This window comes from Oryza sativa, chromosome 3 (assembly GCF_034140825.1).
Source record: "Oryza sativa Japonica Group chromosome 3, ASM3414082v1".
NCBI classification, from domain to species: Eukaryota; Viridiplantae; Streptophyta; class Magnoliopsida; order Poales; family Poaceae; genus Oryza; species Oryza sativa.
This window is the reverse complement of record NC_089037.1, coordinates 3887095-3906433: the sequence shown is the minus strand read 5'-3', so window position 1 is coordinate 3906433 and position 19339 is coordinate 3887095. Positions and strand designations below refer to the sequence as shown.

The 19339-nt window shown below is 42.5% G+C and overlaps 3 protein-coding genes across 3 annotated transcripts; all 3 read left to right on the top strand.

Annotated features, from left to right (window-relative positions):
- Positions 1-2122: 2122 nt before the first annotated feature.
- Positions 2123-2923, top strand: LOC107277835 (cysteine proteinase inhibitor 5). Its single transcript, XM_015773973.3, has one exon. The coding sequence runs from the start codon at positions 2125-2127 to the stop codon at positions 2623-2625; it is 501 nt and encodes a 166-aa protein (XP_015629459.1). The 5' UTR covers positions 2123-2124; the 3' UTR covers positions 2626-2923.
- A 2523-nt stretch (positions 2924-5446) lies between these two features.
- LOC4331784 (cysteine proteinase inhibitor 5) lies at positions 5447-6147 on the top strand. Its single transcript, XM_015774852.3, has one exon. It carries the CDS (start codon positions 5494-5496, stop codon positions 5875-5877), a length of 384 nt encoding a protein of 127 aa, XP_015630338.1. The 5' UTR covers positions 5447-5493; the 3' UTR covers positions 5878-6147.
- Positions 6148-12023: 5876 nt separating this feature from the next.
- LOC107280269 (classical arabinogalactan protein 9-like) lies at positions 12024-12763 on the top strand. The gene has a single exon (XM_066308303.1). It carries the CDS (start codon positions 12110-12112, stop codon positions 12737-12739), a length of 630 nt encoding a protein of 209 aa, XP_066164400.1. The 5' UTR covers positions 12024-12109; the 3' UTR covers positions 12740-12763.
- Positions 12764-19339: the final 6576 nt, after the last annotated feature.

The following is a 19339-nucleotide window of genomic DNA, read 5'->3' as shown; positions in this document are numbered from 1 at the left end:
GGTATTATAGGGAAATACCACATCACCTTAGCAGGAATTCTCTTCTTCGTTAGCTGCCCGTCAACCTCACCTGGATCATCTCGTCTAATCTTGTATCGTAGTGCTTTACAAATAGGGCATGCTTCTAGGTTCTCGTACTCCTCACAGTGATATAGGATACAATCATTCGGACATGCGTGAATCTTCTGAACTTCCAGTCCTAGAGGGCAGACTATCTTCTTAGCCTCGTACGTTGTCTCGGGCAATTTGTTTCCCTCCGAAAGAATGTTCTTGACGAGTTTCAATAAATCGCCAAATGCCTTGTCACTAACACCATTTTTTGCCTTCCATTGCAAGAACTCCAGAGTGGTATCCAACTTTTTTGTGCCCCTGCTCGCAACCTGGGTACAACGACGTTCTGTGGTCCTGTAACATCTTGTTCAATTTATGGGCCCCCTTTTCACTTTCGCAGTCCTCCTTGGCATCCTGCAACATCTGACCAAGATCATCCGCAACGTCGTTATAATCAGCATCTATGTCCTCCTCGCCCGTTTGATTTCCTTCAAATCCAGCGTACTGAGCAAAGTCTAGAATATTGTCGTCTTCCACTTCATCTTCTTCCATTTCAACCCCTTGCTCTCCGTGGGATGTCCAACAATTATAGCTTGGCATGAACCCCGACTCAAACAAGTGGAAATGAATAGTCCTGGATGCAGAATACTCCTTCTGATTCTTATACTTATTGCATGGACAACAAATAAAATCCTTCTGCTTGTTAGCTTCGGCCACTCTCAAAAAATAATGCACGCCGTCAATAAACTCTTTGGACCACCGGTCAGCGTACATCCATTGCCGATCCATCTACATGAAATGAAAAAAAAAATCGTACACAAATAATCATTCGTACAATAATGACAGTCATACAATAATGATAAAATAATCACAAACTCTTTCAACAGTCATACAATAATGACATATCATTATTCATACAAAAATTATAAAATATTCTACCAAATAATTCTTATTTATTATTTTTTATGTTTTAAATTCTTTTAATTTTCAATTTAGTTTGTTTTCTTTTATTTAAGATTAACTTTCATTATATTTTCCTACTCAACTATTTTATAAAACCTTATTTAGCAAATAAACAAAATTTCTATATATTCTTTCTTTTCCCACACAAATTTTCTCTCTCATCAACTTACAACAAAATTTTGGAGACAAAAAAGTGTGTAAAACATAGCTCCAAATGTAATATGACCAAAAAAAACATTGGAGGATGAAGTTGCTAACCTTTTAGGCACCTCCGATTTATATATAATCACCAAAGTAAATTCACTATAAATTTTGGCATGACCTCCCCTCATTTTTAAAGAAATTTTGAAGCTTGCTCGGGCTGGAGGAGGAAGAAGATATATATAAAGGGGTGGGACTTTAGTCCCGGTTTGTGTTACCAACCGGGACTAAAAATTAGTCCCGGTTGGTAACACAAACCGGGACTAAAGATCCCGGGGGGGCCTGACAAGCCCTGACAGCATTTGAACCGGGACTAAAGATCATCTTTAGTCCCGATTGGTGTTACCAACCGGGACTAAAGATCAAATATGCCCGTTACCCTTTTTAACCGGAACTAAAGATCATCTTTAGTCCCGGTTTTTGTTGTAACCGGGACTATCGTGGAATTCGGCCAACCGATGAAAGATGGTTTCTCCACCAGTGCTAGTACAATGCAAGTCACCCTATAACAACTTCCACGCATGACATCGGGCACTTTAAATTATTCATCATCACTGTAAAAACGCATGGTTTTAATTAATAATCTTGTAAGCCTTTAACTAGCCTACTTGCACCGGAGAAATGGCCGCGGTTGGCGAGTCCACCCCTACAAAACCAAGAAACTGCGTGAAAACTGAGCCAAAAAAAATTGTGTGCACGTCAGTACGTGGCCTCGAACCGTGCAAGCTCACGCTCACTCCAGCTTGCTCCCCACCAGATGTCGCCTCCTCAAGCTCGCACCGTTAATGCACGGCCTCGGCGCCCTCTCGGCCCCGGCGCCCCGCGCGCGCGCGCTCCCGCGCGTCAAGTTGGCCACCACGCGCATGCACAATTCACATGCACAAATCCACCGCGCCATCCACGTCGGCAATGGCTTCCGATGGCGGCAGCTCATTGCTCTTTTTCGCGAGCTATAAGTATCAAGGCCAGAGCAGAGCAGAGCAAAGACCAAAACCGCAAGCAGAGCCTGTGATCCAGTGGGCACTGAGCACCAGCAAGATCGTCGCCATGAGGACGTCGTCGTCGCTGCTCGTTGCCGCCGCTCTCGTTTTCGTCGTCGTCGTCGCCGAGACGCTCCCGGCGGCGGAGGCGACGTACAGGCCGATCGGCAACACCAGCAACCTGGTGATCCTGCAGGTGGGCCGCTTCTCGGTGCTCGTCTACGACCTGTCGCACCGCAAGAGCCTGGTGTTCGTCTCCGTCGTCAGCGGCGAGACCGAGGCGGCGGTGGGCGGCGGCACCAACTACCGCCTCGTGATCTTGGCGGAGACGACGCCCGGCGGGAGCAAGGCCAAGTTCCAGTGCGTCGTCTGGGGCGTGCCCGGCTCTCGCGCCAACACCTGGAAGCTGCTCAGCTTCAAGGCGATCTAGACGTGTACGGCGATCTAGCTGGTTCAATTTGATCAGCGTACAAGGATGCTCATGCATGCATAAGTTGCCATTTTGTTTCTCGAGTTATAAGTTAGTTTCTGTGTCTCCGCGATATATAATTTCCTTGGATTGGGAATAAGCTGTCCCACTAGAAAGGAGACTGCATTTTGTTATGATTAATTTTTGTGCCACAAGCGAATTAAACCATGTCGATGCTAATTAATGTAACCTTATCACATTATGCATGATAAATGAAAATGTGATTATATCGAAACACTTACTATATCGTAATACACCGTGCTAGCTGGAACATCATTTTGTTACCACACCAAAATATTACTCGGTATACTTTCTGGAGGGACGGACGGACATGTTCATAATATATATTGTCCTTGGTCAAAATACTGATGATTAGTTTGAGGTTAAAAAACATTCATATAATACATAGATGATCCGTAGAAATTAAGTAGTTTCATGTGCGCGGTGAAATGAATCGCACCAAATTAAGGCCAAATTTTTGTTGTGTATCTCATGGCAGAGGCTAGCCGGAGATGCAAGCCGTTTTCATTATCTTGAAAAAAATATTCAACCCACCTCTTTAAAAGTGCAGTCATTCTCCTTCCACCTCTTCTCACCGTGTGCATGCATAAGGTCGGGCACTCTTTCGTGGGTGCATAATCACCATAGAATTTAGTAATTTCTCCTTATATGGGTCATATATGTGCTTTATCCTAGATCAACCCACCCAACCGGTAGTGATCAGCGGATATATGTATCTCTTCTTGTTTAATTTGCCATGTACAGCTGTAATTCTAGTTTCACCCATCTCGACCTAGCTTGCTTGTTAATCACGTCCAAAAGACTGTTCAGAAACAGTCCGAATTCAACTGATCAATCTATGACCTGTAGGTTCTCGCAGCCGGTCCACGTTCTGAACATGGAGACATGTGAATTCTTTTCGGTGTTTGAGAAACCCAGCTCATTAATTTGTTTACGTCCTTTGATGGTTTTGTATGGCAGGGAGCCAGGGAGAGAGGAATAGAGCCTAATGCCATGTTTAGATTCCAATTTTTTAAAAAAAATTTAACTTTTTTTTGTCACATTAAACTTTCCTACATACACAAACTTTCAACTTTTCTGTCACATCGTTTCAATTTCTTTAAACTTCTAATTTTTACGTGGAACTAAACATAACCTAACATTGTAATGGCCAATGTGCATTCATTTCCTCTACGTGAAGCAAAGAGGCTTTTCAATGGCGATGAACTGGTGATCTCTAGGCCAGTGCAGTAGGCGAAGAAACACATATCGATCCGATGATATATATCCGAGGATTTAGATTGAGTACGTGCGTGGTACACGCGTCGCGCCTGGAAATGACGGGTGTTCTCGGAATCTCGGACCATGCTAGCTCGGGATCGACTACAAGGAGCAGTGAGAGACATTCGCTTCACTCGACAAAAGGGAAAAAGAGGACAGCTGCGTTGCATTTTAGGCTGTGTTTGCGTAGAGGAGAAAAGAAGAGAAGAAAACAAATACATAAGATTAATTACTTGTGTATAATTAATTTAATATTAATTATTTTAAACTTAAAAATTGATTATTATATATTATTATAGCGACTTTGCTAACAAAACATACAATTTATTAGTTTGAAAATATGTACGTAAAAAATGAGAGATTTATTCTCTCTTTTCTCATCCCAATGAACGTACCCTAAGGGCCTCATCGTGTCTTATGAGCAGCTCGCAAAATTAAAATTCTATAACTTAATTTTTGATGTTTTGTTAATGCAGTTTCTTTTTCAACGTTAACTTTTTAGTCACTAAGAACATATATATATATATATATATATATATATATATATATATATATATATATATATATATATATATATATATATATATATATATATATATATATATATATATATATATATATTCATAAATTAAACTGCTATACTACTCCCTTCCATACGGGTATTCTACTACTCCCATCGATACAGATATTAAGGAAGTAGTAAAATGAAACAAGGAAAAGTTGTGATTTTGTTCGAAAGATAAAAACAGTATCAAAATTAAGTATCAAAATTAAGTAGCAGAAGGTTACGATTAATTGAAAAGATAATATTTTAGGATAAATTTTAAGAACTAAAAATTCATGTTATATTGTTTGGACGGATGTAGGAGCCATTTTCTGCCGTAATTTTCTCAGCTTCTCTTTCTGTGTGCTTTTGCCCTTGTTGTCCTGGACGGTGGAGACACCGGTTGGCTGGCAAGGGGAGCCAGCGAAGCCCATGGTTTTCTGCCTGCAGGCTGCAGCAGAGCAGGTGGGTCGGCCGTTTCCCCGCGCGTCATCTCGTGTACCGCAGGCGCGTGGCGTGCCAAGTTCCACAGCTCGATCGACCACCGTGCCGACGCGAACCAACCCCATCCACCGCGCGCGGCCGCCGGCACGATCGAACTACCGCCTCTGCTCGCGCGGGGCGGCCGGCTCGCCGCGGCGAGCATCGGCGCGCGCGCGCACATGCAGTGCAATGGCGAGGCCGAGGAATGCCGGCCCACTGCCGACAAGCCGGCTAGCTTGGTAAGCTACTGAAGACTTGCATCAAGTTCCAACACACGTAGCACAAAAATTAAACGACATTCCCCGAGAGCACCGCCCCGTCAAGCTGGCTAACAACCTACGTGATGATCAAAATGAGAAGAAAAAGAAGAAAAAAACAACAACAACAACAACAACGTCAGGTGGACGCCTCGCGTTAAACTTTTCCCCACACTATATATTCACCTCTAGCTAGCCACACAAACTCTCCACATCTCCCTACAAATACATATGCAAGCATCGCTCAAGCACTGATCGATCGCAATGGCCAGATCGTCGCCGCTGTTCCTGCTGGGAGCCGCGCTCGCCGTGGTCGCGGTGGCGGCGGCGACGCTCCCGGCAGCGACGGAGGCCGCCGGGTGGGCGCCGGTGGCGGACGTGCAGGAGCTGGTGATCCAGCAGGTGGGGCGGTTCGCGGTGCTGGTGTACAGCCTCGCGCACCACACGGACCTGGCCTACGTGGGCGTGGCGCGCGGCGAGACGGAGGCGGCGGCGGGCGGCGCCGGCGGCACCAATTACCGGCTGGCCGTCGCCGTCACCAAGCCCGACGGGAGCGCCGCGCAGTACGAGTGCCTGGTGTGGGGCGTGCCCGGCTCCCGCCTCGACACGTGGAAGCTCCGCAGGTTCAGGAGGATACAGTTGCCCTGAAGTACGTACGCTGTACACACGACCCGATCGATCGAACGACATGCCAAACTCAAATACTCAATACATACAACCCATTACGACCTCATTATACATCGATATCGGTTAATTCAAGCTTGGATGAGCCGAAATTAAACTGTACTAGTAGCTAGCATGATCGTGCTCTCTTTTCATTCATGTTCCGGTGTTCGTGGCCATTTCTCGCACAAGAGGTGGGCATGCAATAAGGTTTCTCCTTTGTCAGGAGGTCACATATATTTTTTAGTAGTATCATTTTCACACTCGAGTTATATATTTGCATAATGAACTAATTAATCTCTCTGTTCTATATTACAAAGCATTTTGCGTTTGTCTAAAATCAAATTTCTTTGGATTTGATCTAGAAAAATATGCTAAAGGTATGTAACCTATTGGTTGCAGTGAACTGAGTAGTACCCTAAGGTCTTGAGTTCAAATATCCATATGAGCAAATATAGCAGCACACATAATGTTTTATCACACACATCCTCCGTTAAAAAAAAATACCGTTTAGCTATGTAACTACTTCTAGGGTTCATCAAACATTCGAACCGTTTTGGGTGAGGTTACCGTCATCCTACGGTTTGGTGATTATCGCGGTAACCGTGAAAATCGTGTGGTTACCGCGAAGTGTGGTTTCAAAAACTAAAATAGTTTGGGCACATGATAACCACGATAACCGTATGATTTTGTAAACCCTAATTACGTCTAGATACATAGTTAGGGGTTGATTTTTTCTAGGACGGGGAGTAAAATATATTTATGAGTTGTGCTGGGCCAAAACTTAAATTAGGATGGGCACATACGCTTTGCACGAAGTGGGCCGATGTCCAAGGGTTAGTGGGCTATATATTGGTTCGGATAGGATCCGGTCCGGTCACAGTTTGATCAGCACTTCCACCGTTCCACAGTTTCACCTTCTTTCTACACTTGATCGAATCAGAAGTTCAGAACGTGTGCACGCGCATAGTCACCGGCTTGTCTTCGACCAATGTTATCGAGCTGTCAAGCCAAAGGCACGGTGAAATAGAGTATATGCACTCGCATCAACTTGCAGTGGTAGAAAAGGACAACACCTCTCGAGACTCGAAGCAGTTTATGAGCTTCCTCCTCGTCGTCGTCAGGCCATTCTAGAGTTCCAGCAACAGTAGCGCGATGATGGATGTGAATTACAGTTGACAATGAGAATTGGCAAACAGTTGACTATGACAATAGGCTTCCAATGAGCAGCACATCGTTAATTAGTTTTTGTTACTGTGTTGGCCACTGCCGACGTCCTAGGATGACAGCTGGCTATGGTATGTACGGTCTAGTAACTGTTCAGTAAGAAGGCAATGTATCAGGTGCACACAGCCCATTAGGTGCACACATGCACTCGTGCAACGGCATCCCTCCGATCTCAATCCAAAGGCTAGCATCCTGGTTAAGGAATTTTGCAAAAAAACGCCCGCCTACCGTAAGTTTGTAAAAAAATCCCTGACGAGGCTTTTGTCTTCTCCATCTTCGTATGTAAATCTTCATCTCTGTCAAGCAATGAAGCAACTGAACGGGGAAGCCCAGATCTGAAACAGGCAAGAACAAAAACAAAGAATCAAGCAGCAGGTGGCGTACATGTTCTCTCGAAAATCAAATCTGTAATTTCTCTCATGATCTCATCTCCCAAGCTGGCCTTGTAGGTGGCCGACGGTAGCCACATCGGCAATGGCAGCGGTGCAGCGGCTGCATGGCTGCGGAAGCATCGGCAGCGGTGGAGGCGTCAACAACCAGAAATCAAGCACCTACACCTCCAAAATCTCTGTTTTCGCTTGAGACAAGATAGAATCGGTGGAGAAGGAATGCATGGGGAAGGGAATCCGAGGAGTCGAAGCTTCGTGCCGCCGCAGAAGGACGATCTCCATCGATCTGTTCGATCGTGGGATGGATAACTAAAGGTCAAGGAGTCTTGTGCAAATGTACATGCAAGCGGTGGGCGTATTTTTGCAAAATTGCTCCACCTGCTTTATACCCTTTGGATTGAGATCGGAGGGATGCCGTTGCACGAGTGCATGTGTGCACCTAATGAGCTGTGTGCACCTGATACATTGCCCAGTAAGAAAAGCTTACGGGAAACTATTCTAATCCCTTATGGGATGTTCCTTTATTTGCTCAAAAACCATCTAAACGGTTATGAAAAATTCTGAAAAAATTTGACAACATTCATACAACACATATATACAACTCCACAAAATGTTAAGTCCAAACTCAACTCACACGTCGAGATATAAAAAAGACAAATTCAGCGTATGAATAGTAGCATACTGTTTATATCTAAATTTGTCTTTTTTGTTTCTCGATGTGTAGATCGAATTTGAACATGAATTTTGGTGGACTAGTAGGTATCATTATACTCTACATTATCAATTTTTTTTAGAATTTTTCATAACTATTTGCATCAAATTTGGAAGAAAAAGATATATGAGGGGATATCCCCTCGAGGGATTAGAATCCACTCCCAAAGCTTACAGTTGTAGTACTCTGTTTAACATTGGAGTTCTGGCTTCGAGGTGTGTACTTGGCCAATAGAAATTTTCGATACCAAAGACTAGCCTGAATTTTTAGTTCTTAAAATTTATCCTAAAATATTATCTTTTCAATTAATCGTAACCTTCTGCTACTTAATTTTTAATTTTGATACTGTTTTTATCTTTCGAACAAAATCACTTGTTTCATTTTACTACTTCCTTAATATCTGTATCGATGGGAGTAGTAGAATACCCGTATGGAAGGGAGTAGTATAGCAGTTTAATTTATGAATAAATATTTATATATATATATATGTTCTTAGTGACTAAAAAGTTAACGTTGAAAAGAAACTGCATTAACAAAACATCAAAAATTAAAATTTGATGCAAATAGTTATGAAAAATTCTGAAAAAAATTGATAATGTAGAGTATAATGATACCTACTAGTCCACCAAAATTCATGTTCAAATTCAATCTACACATCGAGAAACAAAAAAGACAAATTTAAATATAAACAGTACGCTACTATTCATACGCTGAATTTGTCTTTTTTATATCTCGACGTGTGAGTTGAGTTTGGACTTAACATTTTGTGGAGTTGTATATATGTGTTGTATGAATGTTGTCAAATTTTTCCAGAATTTTTCATAACCGTTTAGATGGTTTTTGAGCTAACGAGGAAACATCCCCTCAAGGGATTAGAATAGTTTCCCGTAAGCTTTTCTTACTGAACAGTTACTAGACCGTACATATGTTTACTGGGCGGCAAGTACTTGTACTTTTTCAATCGTTACAAAAGCTTCAATTTCGTCCAATAGCATTTTCGCATTTCTTTTTTTAATCCTTTTTCTATATGCAGCTGGTAAGTTGCTAACTCGTCGAAGGTTCATCATCTTTCTGTAAGTTGCCGTAGTTGGGTAAAGTTTCCTTTTACTTAACCCCAAACTACGTCTTGGTGTAACCTTGCAAGCATTTGAAGTTTTTCAACTCCAGTGCTTCAATTTCAACAATACAAGAGCAATAGTTAGCCAAATACAGTTCTCCAGTATGTAACTCTGTATATTCTGACAGAGAAAATGTCCATGCTAGATAGTCATTATGAACGAAGAGATTTACACGATCATGCATTGATGCGTATGCCCAAGCACGCAAGTGGTTAATGTCATGTGGTATAGTGCATCTCTTTAGTAAAGTATCAGGCGTTGACATGAACACCTGACGGAGCAAGTAGCTAGTCTCCTTATTCTGTAAAAACGACTCGACTGACGAGCCGTGGACTTCATCTTCATGTGCAAGCTGTGCATTTTATGTAATTTGTGGCCGGGCACGTTTTGTCAAGTGCATGCCTAGTTAGATCAACGCTAGTCAACTGGCACTGGGTATCTAAAAAAATACACAACTGGATGATCATAAATTACACCTGAAGTTCAAATGGGGTCGCAGAGAAAGGCCAAACTTCATTGTCTCGCAAAACATCTCTTCTATGTTATGTTCAGTTCTAAGCAATTCTCTTTTGAAGGAAAGTTCCAAGTTCCAAGTAGGCTCACTACTTAAAAAAAAACATTTTTAGAATTAGGTGGGCAGGCCGCCCTAACAAAACGGCCGCAAAAAATGTAGCCATTTCCACATGCAGGTGTGCTAACCAAGCAATTGTGCAAATGTTTTCCACGGGTGACCAGCTTAACCAAACTGCTTGCAGCCTTATGGGGCTATCTGCGCAGGCGAACCACTTAAACGTCCACATGTGAAAACATGTATATTTCTATAGGTGATCACTTTAGGCTAGTGAAATGCAGAAAATTCAGTTTTATGAGTGGTCGGTGAACAGACATATCTCTTTTGTCATGTTGCACAGACAGTTGCCCTTATGGACAACATGTATAGTCAATTTTTTTAGACTTTTTTTATTTTTAAATTTTATTAATAGACTATTCCAAAAGGTATTTCTGAAAACTGAACCTTTTGGCCACATCAGCCGAGTGGCTGGCGTGTCCAAACAATATTGTGTGTGGCGTGACAGAGTTATTTGGCTAGTCTGGCGTGGCCAAAAGATTCAGATTTGAAAATACTTTTTCGAATGGTCTATTAATAAAATTAAAAAAAATAAATAAGTCTAAAAAAAATTGTACAGTCCGAGGGGGCATCAACGAAAGTTTGATTTTTTTTTTCTTATATAATGCTTATAAATGATTGGGCCAATTCAATTTTAACTTAAAGTGATTTGAAGAAGTTTGGGGACACGATCTTACCGCGGTGTCAATAACTAGAGTAATGAACACAACCCAAATTAAAAGAAAAAAAAACTCCCGGACCAGTAGGCTGAGTTTAAGGAGAAGGGGATAAAGAAGATTGGGAAGATACATAAAACGAGGTGAGCTACTAGTGCATGATTAATTGAGTATTAATTATTTTAAATTTCAAAGATATATTAATACGATTTTTTAAAGCAACTTTCCTATAATTTTTTTTTTTGCAAAAAACACACCATTTAGGAGTTTGGGAAGCGTGCGCGTGGAAATCGAAACAAACAAACTCACTTTCACCTCTCCTAGAATGCAGCAAAAGCACAACTTCAAAACATCATGTAGCAGTAGAGTATATGTTCAATTTAATTTGGAATTACAATGCAAGTTTTCCGGTAAACCATTTTAAGCACTCGAGTGGACGCCCACCTATTTTTTGCATATCAATTCAATGGTTATGAAAAAATTTTCAAATTTTTTTTGATAAGATAGATTAAATATGAAATATATCACTTCACAAACATACAAGTTTAAATTTAAATTCTACAAGTTTTTTAGAAAATAACAAATTTAATTATGAGTATATACGTATACTAGTTAGAGTTTAGTTTGTCATTTTTATTACAACTTGTAGAAATTAAACTTGCATATTTGTTGAGTGGTATATCACATATGAAACTATGTTGTAAATTATTTTAAAAAACTTTTTAATAACTATTTAGTCAATATGTAAGAAACAGGTAGACATAAACAACAAGAAGATTAAATTAGGCCCTGTTTAGATTCCAACTTTTCTCTTCGAACTTTTAGCGTTTTTTAGATCAAAGGCTTCACACCTGGCTTTACTGAGATAAAGCGTAACAAGGTAACTTCTAACTTTTCCGTCACATCGAACTTTAATACACACAAACTTACAGCCTTTTTATCACATCGTTTCAATTTCAAACTTTCAATTTTAACGTGGAACTAAACACAACCTTAATCTCCAAGTTTTCCAACCATCAGGAGGCTCTGGCTACATCATCATAGTCATAGATGGAAACCAGAAACAAGCTGGAAACTTCTTCGGTCAAACAGGCGCTAAGCTATACAGTATATTGCTTATATGCAATTGACGTGACGCTCCTACTGTTTGGTCAAACAATTAAATAGATACATAGTTGCATGATGCATACTTCTTTGCTTGGCAAACCGTAACAAGTGTGACCACGTAAAATACGTACACGGTCATTGCTAGCTGTTCTCGTGTGCTGATTTTTTTTTCCCTTTAGAAACGAAGCCTGTGTTAATCTCATCACTTGAAGCATTGCACTATAAATAGGCTGTGTTGATAGAACTCTTCCTGCAAATTCTCAACGTGAACGTACGCAGTACGCTCTAGCCTCTAGCATAACACACACATTGACACACATAGCACAAGCTGACAGCAATCCACTGAACGATTAGCAACGTAGTACACATACATACACGACATGAAACCGTCGCTTCTTCTCCTTGCTCTGCTCGCCACGTTCGTCGTTGCCATTGCCAATGCCGATGACTACACCACTGCCGCGCCAGCGCCAAGCCCAGAGGCAGAGGCAAGCCCGCCGTCTCCACCGACGGAGGCCAGCCCGCCGCCGCTTGCGCCGCCACCGTCGGTTACAAGCTCTCCACCACCGCCGGCGGCCGGCCCTCTGATGCCTCCGCCACCGCCACCGCCGTCGGTCACAAGCTCTCCACCACCACCACCACTACCACCACCACCACCACCACCGGCGGCCAGCCCTCCGCCTCCGCCACCATCACCGCCACCGCCGTCGCCGGTTAAGAGCTCTCCACCGCCACCGCCGGCGTGGTCGCCCGTGACGAACGTGAACGACTACACGATCCAGCAGGTGGGGAAGTTCGCGGTGCAGAGCTACTGCCTCAACACTGGGGCGAAGCTGGTGTACGTGAACGTGGTGAGCGGGCAGACGCAGCCGTGCAGCGGCGGCGGTAGCAACTACCAGCTGGTGATCAACGTCGCCGCCGGCGTGAGGACGGCGCAGTACAGCGTGTTCGTCTGGGGCATCCTCGGGACAACCACCTGGAAGCTCTGGTCGTTCACGCCCAAGAACTGATCGATCGATCATGGCAGCTAGGCACACGTTGAGTGTGGCCGTACGTAAACGTACGCGTCAAACTCAACAATGTGTTGGCTGGGCTACGTCGTACTTAGAGAGATATGATGACTGGGTGTTTGTATTTTGCCTTGGTTGTTCATTTGCTGGAGTCTGGAGTCTCTGTACGTTTTTTGTTCAGCGTGGAGTTGTTCGTGTTTACCCGTACCCTGCAATGCTGCAACGATTGGGTGGCAATTTTGTTCATCGTCTCAACGGCGATTGAGTGCTGTTTTTTGCGCGTTCGTTAAAAAAGAGGCGTTTTTTTTACTGACGATCGATCATTCGATCGAGCGTGACTGCGTGACTGCGTGAGGCCGCGAGTCGTGAGTCGATTCGAGTTTTTAGGCCTCGTTTGGCATGGGCTAAATCCGGCCCAGCCCATACATCTGTCGTACGGGAGGCCTGGGCACTTGGATGGGCCGGACTTGAGGGCCATCAAACGAGGCCTTGAGACAAACCCAAGTTTGGCGTGGGCGGAGATGCGGATCGGCGTGACCTTGCGCAGTTTCGCGGGTCCGTTGGATCGATGGAATAGCGCGATGTTCGGTGTGTACGGGTATGTTAGACAGAGATCCAACTTCTAAACTTAGTTCAGTAAGTAGTTTAGTCTGGATTAGAATTGTAGAGCAATCTAAATCTAGCTTTACCTCTCTAATTTATTTTGTAAGAGCTCGTTACCTAACGGGCCGTTCTCATTTTAGGTAAAGCTGTGATAAACAAGCCTTATACATACTCCACTAGATTCATGGGATCGGGGTGTGTGTCTCATCACACACACATGGCTCCAATAGCGCAGCAGTGTTCCTATACACGACCACATTCACACACAAAAGATCTATATATCTCAATCAACCTCATGCAAAGGAAAACATCTTACTACTACTATTATGTTTTCTAGAACTTAGCAGTAGGTCCCCTCCGTTTTAGTTTATAAGACGTTTTAACTTTGGTTAAAGTCAAACTGTTTCAAGTTTAACTGAGCTTATAGATAAATATATTAATATTTATAATACTAAATTAGTTTCATTAAATCAATAATTGAATATATTTTCATCTACCTCCGTTTTAGGTTATAAGATTTTCTAGTATTGCCAGTATTCATATAGATGTTAATGAATCTAGGCACACATATATGTCTAGATTCATTAATATATATATATATATGTAGGCAACGCTAGAAAGTCTTATAATATAAAACGAAGGAAGTAATAAATTTGTCTTGGGTTGAAAATGTTACTACTTTTTTCTATAAACTTGGTTAAACTTTTTTACCAAAGTCAAAATATCTTATAACCTGAAACGGAGGGAGTAATAGAGCCAGTGGTGTATCCAGAAATAAATAACAGTGGGTCTGAGTAAACAGTCCCCTCCTCCCATTTATATATGCTAAAAATTTTAGTGGAGTTTTCGTGGGGCTCTCATAATCTTCACGCTGATAATGGGGGCTCGAGACCCGCCACCCCATACTGGATCCGTCCCTGAGTAGAGCTGCTTGGTAGGCTGAAAACTGCGGCTACGACTGCCACTAGGACGCAGCCTTGTGTGTGTGGCACTATTGGTGCTGGCTGCAGCGCATCAGCAGAACAATCTGTTGAACAACCCCAGTACTATGTTAGATCTGTCTGACTTGCTGAGTTGGGCATGTTTAACTCGCTGCTCGGTCACCGCGGTTCGGTACTTGGCAATGGCAAATTGGCAATGTATATATAAGCATCCAATTAATGCGAGTACGTCGGGTGGTGCATCAAATTTTATCTTGGGCTCCAACTTGTGCGTTTGAGTCTTCGCCGTCGGCCCTTACCCGCGTGCGGACAAATGCCGGACCGGACTGTGCGTGTCAACGGGCGTTAATCCAGTTATATCGTCGATCTGACACTCGTATTGCGGCTCTTCTCTCGAATTAATCGGCGTCGGCGATCGATGAACACAGGTACGACTTGGCTGTAGACTGAGCTGGACTGGCTATATGTAATTACCATGCCCTTGTCTAGACGTCCAGTTTAACAACTTGCCGATCGATGTGGTCATGGAGTATATAATATAAGTTCAGAACTACTCTCAATGTCGAATGACAGCTAGCTAGCTTCGTGATCATATAAGTTGATGCATTTATTCTCTCTGTAATATTGTAATTCAGGTCAAATTAATAACTAATCAAAATTCAAACAGGTTTTTGAAGGAAACGATGCCAGCACACGTAGCACGTTTCATGCAGGAAAACATTTTCTTCTAGAGACTGCAAGAAAACAGTTTCTTAGACCGTGTGCATGCAGAAAAATTTCGGGACTTCGGTACATGCCAAAAAAATTCATGCATTATTCGATTTCTGGTCGTTGATGAACCGGGATCGATATTGGCATGTGTATATTCAGCTATGCTACATATAGCCGCTTAATTTCGTCAAAACTCAGTAAATTTGTAGAAAACATAACAATATTTTCAGAACTAAACAAACGTATTATTTAAATATATTTAATGCTAGATTTAATCAAACTAAGTTAGATTTTTGGATTTTTAGATTTGCTAAATTTTTTCTAAATTTGATTAAACTTAATAATGTTTGACTAGAGAAAAAGTGACAGCGACTTGCGATATGAAACGCATGGAGTAGTATTGTTGTGTTAATAGTTGACCGATACTCAAATTAATTAAGCAGTTAAATATTAATTATAGTTATGAACAGAGTGAGTATATGTATATTAGTACGAGCTTCCATGTTGAAGTTCTTTCTGTAAAAGTGATGATCACGATTTTCTTGTCGTTCTAAGTCAAATAGTGTCCTAAATCTGTCCTAATCAAATATTTTTAGATTTGACCATCATTTTTTTAGAAATTTGTGTAGTTTAAAATATGAATTATAAATTATAAAAATATTTGGTGAATCTAAAAATATAAATCTTATTATGTTAAACAGTTGATATACTATACTACAACTAGGGTACGATATAGCTAAAATACATCTAACGTAGTTAACTTTTTACTGCGAGAGAAATCATCGTACTATAGCACTAAAACTTTTACTATGACTACTAGGTAATGAAAAGGTGCAGGAATGAATGTTCGGGGGTGATTTTTCTGGCATTAAAGATTTTACTATGCTACCTCATAATAAAAAGGTATGGGAAGAGATATTTCAGCATGATATAGGGCTTGTTCGGCTGGCCGATACAGCCGCTGCACGTAGCCGTAGCTGCTGCAGCTGTAGACACAACACATTGTTTGTGTTGGCTGCACAACAGTGAAGTTGAGTAAAGCCGAATAGAGCCATAACTCGTGGTAACAATTTTACTGTGTGAGGAGCGTGTCGACGTTTGATGTCGCGATTCCGGTATTTACATAGTATGGGGATCGTTGGGACTAGGGTATATGCGAGACTGAGGTAAAAGAGATGGAGACAGAGATTTTTATACAGGTTCGGGCCCCTGAATTGTCAGGTAATAACCCTACATCCTGTTGGCTGAAGCCGGTATTGCTCTTATTCACCATAATCACACCAGTACAATATTTGGGGTAGCCTATCTAACTGTTGTTGACATGGCGGTCTGAAGGTCTGACTCGTAGTCGACAACAAGGTAGTCTTCCTCCTCGAGTTCGTGCCCGGCGAGATCAGAGATAGCGCTTTCGTCTCTCCTGACAGTATCCGGAGACACCGTAGGGGACTAGCCTTACTTATCCCTGAAGTCGATATCCAGCGTCTTGTCTTGGCATATGTTGGCTTGTATGTTGATCTTGTGTCTTGATCTATTGTTTCGTGTCTTCTATGGTGGATGTGTCCCCTCTCCTCCTAGGGGTCTTGTATTTATACCCATAGGTGTCCCCTTGTCCAAGTAGAACTAGGGAAACCAATATGGATACAATCCGAGTAGTACTTGTCGTTTCCATGTAGAACTCTAGTCGTCTTTCCTTATCCGGAACTCTCTCCATATGCGAAGGTTGCTTCCATATAGGATATGGTATGTGGTGGGTCCTACCGAGATTTAGTCAACTATTATGAGGTATGTGGTATCCATAACCCTAACAGTAGCCCCCGACTTCGATGCAAATGAACGAATTCATATTCTCAACCGTGCGCAGTCCTTGGAGTAACTGTTATCGAGCTAATGTGATCGTTCTCGGTGAGTTCAGAGATAACGTTAGACTTCCTTTATCAGCCTTGTGCGGGCACCTAAAGGGTTTGTCTAAGTCAATCTCCAACGTCAACCAATAAAGTACAGAGCATACGACTAAGTCTCCCGTCTTGCTGTAATCGAGAATTTGGATTGAAGTCAAGAAATTTTATCTCGGCGGGTACACCATCTCTTCATTCCATATTCCTCGTCGAGATCCACCAACCGTTCTCGAGTAATCGAGTAGGTGTAGAGTCTGCGACGGAGCCTTGTCAACATTTGTCGTACTCGCCTTAGTAGATCTTGGTGTAGAACCATAGAGACATGGAGCCTTCGATAATGTCGAATAGAATTTTCCTAAAATCAATACTCAGAAAAGAATATTAGATAAAAATAGCCCCTGAGCGAATGCTCAAAGGGTGACATGTTATAATATGTATGGAAAACCGAAAATGAATTAAACTTACAGACCAATGTTCTGTATATGAGCGTCTACTCTTTTACCGACTTCGATCAGTCAGTTTGTTGAGTTATACACTCTCCCTAGCCCCCAGCCTTGTCGTTGGAGAATCGTTCTCAGAGAATAAGGCTCTTGGACCTTTGACCTGCCTCGGTTGAACGAGCACTGATCCTAGCCCCTAGCCGTGAAGTTAGAAAACCCAATTTCCGATTACACGGCTTGGTTAATACGCACGGCGAGAACTCTTACACGACCAGATCTTACATGGTCTTTTGTCTCTACAGGATCCGACAAGGCCTTATCCGCTCTGGGCGTCCCCAGCCGAAGTTCTCTTAGGTTCCTCAGAGGCCTTGTCAAGACGGCGTAAAGGGACATGAGGATAGGTTTCAACGCTATGTGTCATCTGGGTAAGGAATCTCTGGGTAAAACACTTGGTGATATTGTGTACCTGATATCAGGGGCGGAGCTAGAGCAAAACAGAGGGTGGTGCCACTTGCTTAATTTACTCTACTTTAGATCGAGTTTAAGCTGATACGGGTGCCTAAGTTTGTATTGAGGGGGTGCATACATGGTGAAAATAGATGAGGTATAGCTAAAATATTTTCTTAACCGGGTTCCTGGGCACCCCCCTAACATATACTACCTCCGCCCCTGCCTGATATCAACTTTGTTGAAGTAGAGGTAATAGCAGAATCGCTACACCTCTGGTCAAGAATCAGGTAGTAGTTGTAACTCAACCACTAGAAGTAAATGTACGAGAGATCGCTACAATTGACTGGTTGAGAACCAATGAGTAGGTGTCTCTCGATCATTTGAAGTCGTGGTGTGAGGACCGCTGCGTTATTGATGTAGTCGTACCTCAACCATCTGAGGTTGCGGTGCGAGAGATTGCTACGTACTGGTTCGAGGACTAGCGAACGTGTAGAATCATCTCTCGAACACCAATGGAAGTTGCGGTGTGAGAGATTGCTACGTACTGGTTCGAGGACCAGCGAATGTGTAGAATTATCTCTCGAACACCAATGGAGGTTGCGGTGCGAGAGATTGCTACGTACTGGTTCGAGGACCAGCGAACGTGTAGAATTATCTCTCGAACACCAATGGGGGTGCTAGAGTTGGTTTATTACATGTGCGTCTCATGTGGCCAGCATGACTCACGCACCCAACTTATAGCATATCCGGATGTCCGTTCACAATCATGTCGGGTGATCAAGTCGATGACGTTCGCGAGAATTATCCGTTAATGACCTTTTCTCGAGTAGTAGTCCAGCCATGGCCGGTGCTATGAGATAGGTCGTCGGCCTTCGTTGGTAGGTTGGGCGCGACGACTCTACATTTGTCGAGACCGTTCTCGATAATGCGGTGTACTTGACCACAACCTACTCGAGTGCTCAATTGTTCCTGAAAAATATTTTCTAGAAGACGAGACATATAGCAGAGAATATCGAGTATGTACTCAAAAAACTGCATGGATCTTCTAGCATTATCAGGATATAACGAGCAGAAAATGTCAGACATTATGTAGACTGTAAACAAGCATGATTTATACAGAAGAAGACAGAGCGAGCTCCCAGCGTTAGATCGTAGTCGATATAACATCGGGGACACCTGCGCAACAGATATTGTATAAAAAACATGCTCTGGGTAAACATAATAAATTATTGATCTGACAATGCTGTATGATCTGAATAGATACGATAAATTGCATATAAAATATTGCGTACCTTTGTAGATACATGCCGGATGTATCTACGAAATTAGTAGATCAATTTGAAAAACCAATCTACCAATTACCTTATTGCGTACTCGTTTGACGTCATATGATCTGACATCCTTTGGTACGTCGCGTATCTTGAAGCTTGGATGATCTCGATAGACCAAGTTGTCGATGACGATGATGGTTCCGATCTAGTCGGAAGATGTACTTGGACAGGTTGGATCTCCCCACAGCCAAAGTCATCGAGTAGCTTATTGTTGGAGAATCCCTCTTGA